We start from the raw sequence: 11,311 nt of genomic DNA, 5'->3' as shown, positions 1-11,311 counted from the left end.
TCACTTAAGCCCAAGAGTTTGAGGTTGCTCTGAGCTGTAATGCCACAGCACTCTACTGAGGGAGACATAGTAAGAGTCTTTTTATTATTTTTTATCTTTTATTATTTTCATTTATTTATTTAAGTCTCACTTTGTCACCCTCATCAGAGTGCTATGCCGTCATAGCTCACCACAACCTCCACCTCTTGGACTTAGGCGATTCTCTTGCCTCAGCCTCCCGAGTAGCTACAGGCGCCCGCCACATCGCCCGGCTAATTTTTGTTGCAGTTTGGCCCGGGTCGGGTTCAAACCTGTGACCCTCAGTATATGGGGCCAGCGCCCTTACTCATTGAGCCACAGGTGCTGCCCGACATAGTGAGATTCTGTCTCAAAAAAATAGGGCTCAGAGCCCGTAGCACAGTAGTTATGGCACCCACCACACACACCAAGAGTGGCGGGTTCGAACCCAGCCCAGATCCCCTAAACAACAATAACAACTGCAACAAAAAATAGCTGGTTGTTGTGGCAAATGCCTATAATCCCAGTTACTTGGAAGGCTGAGACAAGAGAATCACTTAAGCCCAAGCATTAGAGGTTGCTGTGAGCTCTGGTGCCATATCACTCTACCTAGGGCCACATAGTGGGACTCTGGCCTCAAATAAATAAAAACACTTATTGAGTACTTATTATGTGCCAGTGACTTTTAAATGTATTGCATACATTAACTAATTCAATATTCAGAACTCTTATGAGATAGGTTACTATTATTTTCATCATTTTAAAACAGAGAGAACTTAAGTAAAGTTGCTTAAGTAAAGGTCTTTCAGACAGTGTTAGAGTTAGTGCTTGAACCCAAGCTCTTTAGCTAAAAAGGTCCATATTCTTAACATCTATATACTGATGGTTCCCAAACCAGGCACTTTTACCATCCAGAAAACATATGACAATATTCAAAGACATTTAGTTTGTCACGGTAGGGTTGGTGGACATTATTACTACCTAATAGGGAGAAGCTAGGATGCTGGTAAACATCCTACAATGCACAGAAGAGATCTCTACCCTCAACAACTTAGGTCTAAAATGTCAACAATGCCATATTGAAAAAGCCCGAAAACACAGAAAATAACCTGCAGCAGGACACACTGGCTACCCAGCTACTTGGGAGGCTAATGGGGAAGGACTGCTTAAGCCCAGTTATTCAAGTCCAGCCTGAGACAGAGCAACATCTGGTTTCTCAAAAAAATAAGAGGGTGGCACCCATAGCTCAGTGGGTAGGGCACTGGCCACATACACCAAGGCTGGCAGGTTCAAACCTGACGTAGACCAGCTAAAACAACAATGGCGACAAAAAAAAATAGAGCAGTGTTGTGGCAGGTACCTGTAGTCTCAGCTACTTGAGAGGCTGAGGCAAGAGATTCGCTGAGCCCCAGAATTAGAGGTTGCTGTTAGCTGTGACACCACAGTATTCTACTGAGGGTGACATAATAAGACTCTGTCTCAAAAAAAAAAAAAAAAGAATCAAATGATCTCTCATGTAATTTCCATAAAGAAACCAAGCCTTGCCTTTGTCATATAACCAAATAAAGAACCAAAACTAGTTTTATCCAGACTTGTGATCTTTCCAAAAAGTCAGAAATCTCCCTTTTCAATTAACAGACTATGAAGGGATGACTAATTCAAATGTAAGAGAGTTATCTTAGAGCTTACAGTTTACAACTAAGCTCCAAAAGTCTTAAACTTCCAGGTTCTCTTTCTTTTTAAATTTTTTTGGTTTTTTGAGACAGAGTCTCATTATGTCCCCCTCAGTAGACTGCCGTAGCATCATAGCTCACAGCAACCTCAAAACTCTTAGGCTTAAGAGAGTCTCTTGCCTCAGCCTCGTGAGTAGCCCGGACTATAGGCACCAGCCACAATGCCCAGCTTTTTTTTTTTTTTTTGTATTTATTGTTATTTAACAGATCCAGGTTGGAATCCACCACCCTTCGTGTATGTGGCCAGCGCCATAACCACTGTGCTACAGGCACCGAGTCAAGGTTCTCTTACAAGTAGCATTATTCTCTAAATCAAGTTCATCCAGCAAACAATGGCAATACTTATTATGGATACAAACACATACTATACTTTTCTAGTAAGCCAAAAGAACTTAAAACTAGAAAAATTCAGTTCCTTGGACTAAAAAGGACAAACCAGCATTTCAGAAGGTACCATATTTTGGTGTGCATAATGTACACTTTTTTGCCCAAACCTTTGAGAGAAATATAAAGATGCACATTATACATGGTAGTACTAATCTCTCTATATATAAATGTTCTTAATTCTTTTATTTATGCTCATTTGTTAAAAGTTTAACTCTATAAAGCAATAAAGATATCCATGTACAGGCTCGGCACCCACAGCACAGTGGCTACAGCACCAGCCACATGCACCAGGGGTGCAAACCCAGCCTGGGCCAGCTAAACAATGACAACTGCAACAAAAAAATAGCTGGACGTTGTGGCAGGCACCTGTAGTCCCAGCTACTTGAGAAGCTGAGGCAAGAGAATCGCTTAAGCCTAAGACTTGGAGGTTGCTGTGAGCTGTGATGCCACAGCACTCTACGGAGGACAACATGGTAAGACTCTGTTCCCCCCTCGCCCCGGAAAAAATCCATATGCAGAATACCCTGGAATAACATAAGTGCACCCCTTTCATGCTACTCTCTCCTTGGGCAGGCACTACAGCAGCAGGAGCCTCCAGCCTGCCTAGCAGATCACACCTCACACCACATACAGCTGCTGCTGGTGACAACCATTAGCAATTATCAGGAAAGTAGCCAGGCAGTGATGCCTACTTCTCTTGCGAGAGGTGCTAGTGGCAAGACACAGAACCAACCACTATGGAGAAGCTGGGAGTGAGCCAAGGCAGGTGAGAATGGTCTGGATAACCCGAGTACCCAACCACCCCCAATTGTCTCAGTCCCACATGCTCTCATTTCCTATTCCCACCCATGTATATTGGTGGGAATGTCACCACAGCCACTCCACTGAGAACCCTGGCAGGTTTATACCTGGAAAGCTGGTGTGAGGGGTCAGGGCTGTCCCTATCTGCTACAGGCTCCTGATGGTAGATTACCACCTTTTCTAGGCTGCCTCATCTCTTGCACAGGTGGCTGCATTCTGAGGCCCTAGGACAGTACGCTGAAGAGGAAGATCCCTGAACTGGGATATGGAACACTGGGTTCTGAGACCTGGTTCTATTAGTGCCCCACTGTTGTAACCTTGGGCCTCAGTCCCCATGAAGTATCTATCTGCAAGAGTAAATGGCAGTGAAGCACAAAAGCTTGCTGATACCTGAGCCCATAGATTGTAATTTTGAGCCTATCAGCTGGTATAATTTCCCAAATTTGCTAGGAGGAAGAACCATCTAGGACAGTTCTCAACCTGTGGGTTGCAACCCCTTTTTAACAATGAAAATACATTGCAGCATTAGGAAGGTTGAGAACCACTGATTTAGGATGCTTGTTAATAGAACAGATACCTAGGTCTTTCTCCTGAAGAGCTGATTTAATGCATTTGGGTTTGTTTTAAGATTCTAGTTGTACCCAGTCCCCCAGGTGATTTGTATGATTTGCAAGTTTGGAAAAAGCTGGTATAGTTCCTGAAGTTACTGAGGGCCTAAGGCAGGCATCCTCAAACTGCAGCCCGCCTAGGACATTTGTCCAGCCCAACGGGTGTTTTTGACACCGCTGCCTGTCCTGCTTAGCAGCCAACTCATCCCAGGGCCCGCAGTCCAGTCCTCCAACAGTCTGATGGACAGTGAACTGGCCCCCTGTTTAAAGTTTGAGAACCCCTGTCCTAAGGTGTAGATGGCTCAAGGAAGTCACTGTTAAACAGAAATGCAAATGCAGAGTTCTTCACTGAGGTATCATCAGAGAAGGATTCCTCCTCAGTGTGGTGTCCACGGGGGCCTCAGAATGGATCCAGCTCCCCAAGAGAAAAGGCAATCCAGAAGGGCAGAGATTTACTATCAGAAGCCTGGGGCAGACAGGGGCAGCCCTGGCCCCTCACACCAGCTTCCAGGAAATAAGCCTGCCAGAGTTCTCAGCAGGGTGGCTATGGCCATGTTCCCCCCACAGACATAAGTGGGAACAGGAAATGAGAAGATGCAGGGACCAGGTGGGTCTGGAAGGAACAACTAGAGGAAGTCGAGCGTTCAGATAATCCACACCCCTGTCCCTGCCACCTTGACTCACTCCCAGTTTCTCCGCAGCAGCTGGCTCTGCCCTCTTTTAAAAAATTAAAAAACAGGCTTGGTGTCTGTAGCTAACCAGCTAGGGTGCCAGCCATATACACCAGTGGTGGCGGGTTCAAATCCAGCCTGGGCCTGCCAAACAATGACAACTATAACCAAAAAATAGCCAAGCATTGCAGTGGGCGCCTGTAGTCCCAGCTACATGGGAGCCTGAGGGAAGAGAATCACTTAAGCCCAAGAGTTCTAGGTTGCTATAAGCTATGGTGCCACGGTACTCTACCCAGGGCAACATAGTGAGACTCTGTCTCAAGAAAAAAAAAAATTAAAAAATAGATTTTTTTCCTGAAAGTTTGGGCCAAAACTTTACAAAATATTCTCTAAGTGTTGGCCACCTTTTGTAAAGAAATGATTTTTTTTTTTTTTTTTAAGACAGAGCCTCAAGCTATCCCCCTGGGTAGAGTGCCATGGCATCACGCTCACAGCAACCTCCAACTCCTGGGCTCAAGCGAGTCTCCTGCCTCAGCCTCCCAAGTAGCTGGGACTACAGGCGCCCGTCACAACGCCTGGCCATTTTTTTATTTTTGGTTGCAGCCATCATTGTTGTTTGGCGGGCCCGGGCTGGGGATTCGAACCCGCCACCTTAGGTGTATGTGGCTGGCGCCTTAGTTGCTTGAGCCACAGGCGCTGAGCCAAAAAATGATTATTTTTTAAGTAAAAGTATACTTAGATATCATTTCCCATTTTCCCTACATATGGCAACTTCAGGGGGGTGACTTTGAGGACACCCTATAAATGATTTTTTAGCCTTGTTCTGTCGTAATTAAATATTAGAATAAATAACAATTTTTTAAAAATACCTTTGGTTTCCTCTACAGCAAGTTTATCACAAATCTGCTTTTCATAGGTACAAAGATGCTCCAAGGCTTCTCTATAAAGACCTGCTTCCCGAAGGACTTGATTCTGATACAAAAGTAGTTCACTATATTCATAATCCACCTTATCAGGGGATGTCTGTATATGGATATAAGGAATATTAACAGTAAGAATTTTCACATCAGACAATTGTTTACAACAGTTGAAAACATGTAAGAAGTCAAAGGATAACACCTTAATGATAAAACAAATTTTTAAAACAAATTCCTAAATATGTGTCTATGGAGCAACTAAGTAAATAACAACATTAACTTATAATGCCTTGAATAATAATCCATAAATCCTTACATATAATAAATTCAGAAGAAGGGAAAGCTCATATATAACAGTAGAATGCCACATAAATCTAGAAGGAATGACAGAGAATCACTATTCTGCAACTACCATAGTAATAAATGATTCACACAGAATCACAATCAATGAAGGCTAAAACCAGTAGTAATAGTTTGATGAACAAAGTATTATTCACAGTCTCCAGATGTGTATTAAACACAGAGAAAAAAATAAGTTTACCGTTGCAAATACTACCTTAACCAAATAATCAAATGGAACAAAGAGATGTCATGTGCCTCTTGACATAATGAACCAAGAAGGACCCACAGCACTTTCGTGATTTCCTGACAAAACTATATAAATAACAATGAAGAAACATCTGACAAATCCAAATTAAAGGACATTCTATAAAAACATAACCCTATAACCCTTCAAAAATATCTATGTTATGAATTCTGAAGAAAGTCTTAAAAACTGTTCCACATTAAAAGTGACTGAAGATAGCTGGGCGTTGTGGCAGGTGCCTATAGTCCCAGCTACTTGGGAGGCTGAGGTAAGAGAATCACTTGAGCCCAAGAGCTGGAGGTTGCTGTGAGCTATGATGCCAAAGCACTCTACAGAGGATGACAAAGTGAGGCTCTGTCTCAAAAAAGTAAAAAAAAAAATAAATAAAACTGACTGAAGAGAAATGATAGCTAAATACTAGGTATGCTTCTAAAGTATATACTAGAGTGGGGGAAAATGCTAAAAAGTATAAAACTAGGACAGCTAGTAAATTTTGCAAGTAGGCTAATTAGCTACTAATAACCTACCACTTTTAAATTTCCTAATTTTGATAATCTATAGATATAATACATGTACTATCTATAGAACTGACAACTATACAGTTATTTTGTAGAAAATATACAATGAAGCATTTAGAAGTAAACAATCATGATATCTTCAATTATACATGAATGTTTAAGGGAGCAAATTTAAATAGACACAGGGATTTTAAAGCCAATGTGTCAAACATTAACAATTAGTTAATACGAGTGAACTCCTCCGGGAGTTCTTTGTGTTGTTTTGCAACTTTTCAGTAAGTTTGAAATTATTTCAAAATTTAAAAAAATAGACTATGTACAATTCTTTCTTTTAGTTATACTTAGAATTAGACCTAGCAAAATGGTTTCTGGTTATTACCTGTTGTGTTTTCCTAAATTCTTCTAAAATCTTTGCTGCCATTTCATAATCTTCTAGTAAATGGTAAGCAATAGCATAACCTATCCATGATGCTCTCTGTGCAGGTCGAAGCTGAAGTAACTGATACCTCGTTTCCTTTAAAAGGAGAAAAAAAATACTTTTTCTTAGGCTTACAGTTATAAAGCAAATGATCCTTTAAAGATCCTATTAATTTACTCCACAACACTAAGCATTCTGGACCACAATGCAAGGAATGATAATCAAAAACAGTTTCAAAGGGTACATGTGAAATTTACTAAATGTAGAATATAAATGTCTTAATAACTAAGAAAATGCCATGAAGGCTATGTTAACCAGTTTGATGAAAATATTTCAAATTTAAAACATTTTATATATTCAAATTCCAAATTTTATATAAAACCAGCACATTGTACCCCATGATCTCAGTAATCTACACAGCTATGATTTAATAAAAACAAAAAATAAACAGTTTTAAATATCCATGTTTTATAGCTTTACAGAGACAAAGAAATATTTGCTAAGAAGCACAATGTATGGACATGGTGGCTCATGCTAATAATCCAAGCAACTTGGGAGGCTGAGACAGGAGGATCACCTGAGGTCCGGAGTTTGAGCAACAGAGTAAGACCCAACTCAAAAAAAAAAAAAAATTAAAAGCCTGAAAACAATTAGCTGGACATGATGGTGATCATCAGTAGTCCCAGCTACTTGGGAGGCTAAGGTAGGAGGACTGCTGGAGCACAATAGTTCAAGACTCAGTGAACTACAACTACACCATGGCACTCCAGCCTGGGCAACTGAGATTAGGTCCCAGGAAAGGGAAGGGGAGGGAAGAGGGAAAGGCAGGGGAGTGGGGGGAGGGGAGGAAAAAAGCACAGTGAAGCCTCTAAGATAATCTTATAATGTACTCATTAAAACCTTAAGACCAGATGTCCTTTTTTATTTCCTCTAAGAAAAGACAAAAGATGGAAAATATAGTATAAAGGAAAAAAAATTATTCGAGGATTTAAAAAAAACAGTGACCAATAATTGAGTGAAGATATATATAGGAAACAATTCAGCAGGGACTACCATTTAATAAAAAAAAAAAAAAAGTAATGGCTCGGTGCCCTTAGTACAGTGGTTACGGCACCAGCCACATACACTGAGGCTGGTGGGTTCGAACCCGGCCTGGGCCAGCTAAACAACGATGACAATCTCAACAAAAAATAGCTGGGTGTTGTGGCGGGTGCTTATAGTCCCAGCTACTTGGGAGGCTGAGGCAAAAGAAATGTTTAAGTCCAAGAATTTGAGGTTGCTGTGAGCTGTGACACCACAGTACTCTACCCAGGGCAACAAAGGGAGACCCTGTCTCCCAAAAAAGAAAGAAGAATAAGAAAAAAAGGAAGACTATCAAAGAGGAATATCCAAGACTGATTTAAAGATTAAAACTGAAGCTACAAAAATATTAGTCTCACTAGATATAAAACAAATTTGTTTTCCAGAAAAATGTGGGTAGTAAAGGTTACAATTGCATGTTAATACCAAAGGCATTCATTGTCTATCTGAGTACTAATACTAATTTTTACCAAATTAATTAAACCCTAACAGTAATCCAAATCTTCCTTACAAAAAAACAATTGATTTTAAAGGTCTGATTATTCCAATCGTAAACACAATCCACTATGGTAGGAGGAAAAAAAGCATTCGATTAAGTTACTTTGAAAATGAAATAGAAAATTTCTTCATCAGCAAGTATGCCAAGTTTTAAATAACAGCTTCCCCTCAGAATAAAACAATTCTCTATTTTACTTACCCTGTAACCCTCAAGATCTCGCATTTGAATCTGTAGTAAGGAAAGGTCCCTTAAGATTTGAAGATTGTCTTTATCCCATTTTAGTGCATTTCTGTAACACTTAATGGCTTCATCATACTTCTTGTCTGACCTCTGAAGAAGGCCATAAACATGCCAACCTAATGAATTTAGTTAAGGATACAACCTACAAGTCAAGAATTACTATTACAAATGATCTCTCAAGAAACTTGGAGAACCATATCCATTTATAAAATTATAAGCTTTAAGACAGTGGGTACAGGAAAATACACAGAAGGCAATTTAATACAACAGAAGAGCACAGCTTCTGGAGCAAGAAAAAAATTAGTGCTACCTTGCCTTATTAGTTCTATAACCTTGGACAAGTAAGTCTCATTTAAGTTTTCACATACATAAAATGTAAACAGAAATAGCAAATCATACTAATGACAACTAAATGGAATAACATGAAATGCTCACTGGATAACACAAAGTTAAATTAGTCAATAATGTAAACAGTTCTCTTTATTATTAAAAGGAAAAGGAAGAAAAGGGCCTTAAGGTAGCCTTTAGTACAGCACACAGTTCCTAAAATTCAATCACAAATAAAATAAAAACATCCATTCATTCAACAAATAAATATGAAAAATTCTTAATAATTAAGGTATAGCTGATTTGTTTAAAAGGCTGTCTCCTACATTCAAAGAACTTAAAGTCTAGTAAATGGGCATAGATAAGCAAGCAAAATTAGTGGGCTGTAAAAAGTATAGAAAGGCGGAAAATATCCCACTTCCTAAATACAAGACAGGTCCTTTTCACTTTAGATCTTGATTACTATAAATCATCCAATCCACCTAGCCTCACTCTCTCTTCTTTTCTTATCTCCTGCCAAATTAATCTTTCCAAGACACACATAATGAAAAAGAAAAAAAAATCTCCCTTTCCAGAAACTTACAAAGTCTCCCTCTCAAATCAGTCTCAAACTTCAATCTAACAATTTGTTAGGCCACAGATCTTCAAAGTCACTAAAAGAATGTCTATGATGGCGTATGTAACTTTATAATACATATGTAATATTACAACTTTATTTGATTTGTTTTCAAAATATTAATGACAAAATAAAGCTTGACAAAATCCTCTCAGCTGGCTGGAACATGGTTTTAAAAACCTATGAAACATCATCCATCAAAATGTGGCCTCCAATCCCTCTCATTTCCATCACTATTTCAAGACTTCATCTCTCTTAGTATATATCCTTATTAACTGCCTCTAATCTTTGCCTCTTAAAAATCCTATTTTCAAAGAATTTAGCAGTGTTAAAAAGTTAGAAGAAAGTATGAAGGCAGAGTGTGGTGGTTCACGCTTGTAATCCTAGCACTCTGGGAGCCCAAAGCAGATGAAACACCTGAGCTCTAGAATTCAAGTCCAACATGACGACCAAAGTGAGACCCCTAGGGCAGCGCCTGTGGCTCAAAGAAGTAGGGAGCTGGCCCCATATACCGGAGGTGGCAGGTTCAAACCCGGCCCCGGCCAAAGTGAGACCTCCATCTCTCTACTAAAAATAGAAAAACTAGCCAGGTACCTATAGTCCCAGCTACTTAGGAGGCTGAGACAAGAAAACTGCTTGACCCCAACCGTTTGAGGTTGCTGTGAGCTATGATGCCACAGCACTCAACCCCAGAGCAACTGAGTGAAGACAGTCTCCAAAAAAAAAAAAAATACATATATATATACACACAAACATCTGTGTGTGCGTCTGTATCCATCGAAAGGCACTCAATTAAATAAATCATAGCAATATATACAGAACACTACACAATTATTAAAAACAATGGCTCGGTGCCCGTGGCTTAAGTGGCTAAGGCGCCAGCCACATACACCTAAGGTGGTGGGTTCGAATCCAGCCAGGACCCGCCAAACAACAATGGCGGCTGCAACCAAAGAAATAGCCAGGCCTTGTGGCAGGCACCTGAGGTCCCAGCTACTTGGGAGGCTAAGGCAGGAGACTCACTTGAGCCCAGGATTTGGAGGTTGCTGTGAGCTATGATGCCATAGCACTCTACCCAGGGGGACAGCTTGAGGCTCTGTCTCAAAAAAAATAAAAAATAAATAAATAAAAAATTAAAAAAAAAAACAATGGAAAGACAGCTATGGCAGTCTTATCAATTAAGCTCTTGCTTAAACCTTTCTAAATCTTTGGTCACTCCTTAATTCACAGTTTTGCTTTACTGAGTTATTGACAATTCCTTGAAAAAGCCATTAACATTTTATGTCATACTCAAAAATGTTCTGTACGTGTTTCTAGGAAGCTATCTTTGTTCACTAGACTCTTAAGTTCCTTGAGAGCAAACTCCATATAAAATCTGTACTGTGTCAGGGGCCTGGTAAACATTTGAAATTTTGCTAAATGTTTCAGCTATTATAATTGTGCTAGCCCACAAAGTCGGCACAGAAATACTTGTTAAAGACTATTTAAAAAAGAAAAACCCACATTTTTTCTCTATCTTCCCTCATACATTTCTACTTGCTTCCACCCTCATACTTCCTCGAGTAAAATAAAATTTATCTATTATGTTACTTAGCTTTATCAGGGACTATGTTATATATTCCATCATTAAATCTTTATACCACCACAATGAGGTGGGTATGATTACTCCCATTTTACACATGAAAAAACTAAACCCTAAGATCACATAGTGATAAAGAAGCCAAGCTGTGTTTCGAACCTAAGTGAAGCACACTCCAAACCTCTATTCCAAAAGCCTATGCTCTCTATGCTCTTAACCAGTGCACTATAATGCCTAATATTCCTTATTATATATCTTTCTCTAAAGTTACAATTATGATAAAATCTGCATGCCTATCTTAGTCCATTTGGCTTAGACTAGGTAATCTATAAAT

The 11,311-nt window shown here is 39.6% G+C and overlaps 1 protein-coding gene across 1 annotated transcript in view; it reads right to left on the bottom strand.

The window, feature by feature from the left end:
• The window catches only part of NAA15 (N(alpha)-acetyltransferase 15, NatA auxiliary subunit), a 102,848-nt gene that overhangs the window by 44,415 nt on the left and 47,122 nt on the right, over positions 1 to 11,311 (bottom strand). The window contains exons 4-6 of the mRNA XM_012805384.2: positions 8,414 to 8,571; positions 6,598 to 6,732; positions 5,067 to 5,220 (exon numbers count right to left, since the gene is read on the bottom strand). Of these exons, the coding sequence (XP_012660838.1) occupies positions 5,067 to 5,220; positions 6,598 to 6,732; positions 8,414 to 8,571 (447 nt within the window). The remainder of the gene's footprint in view (positions 1 to 5,066; positions 5,221 to 6,597; positions 6,733 to 8,413; positions 8,572 to 11,311) is intronic.

The sequence above is a fragment of the Otolemur garnettii genome, unplaced genomic scaffold, assembly GCF_000181295.1.
Source record: "Otolemur garnettii isolate 467f Iridium unplaced genomic scaffold, OtoGar3 scaffold00041, whole genome shotgun sequence".
NCBI lineage: Eukaryota > Metazoa > Chordata > Mammalia > Primates > Galagidae > Otolemur > Otolemur garnettii.
This window is presented reverse-complemented; position numbering and strand designations above follow the sequence as displayed.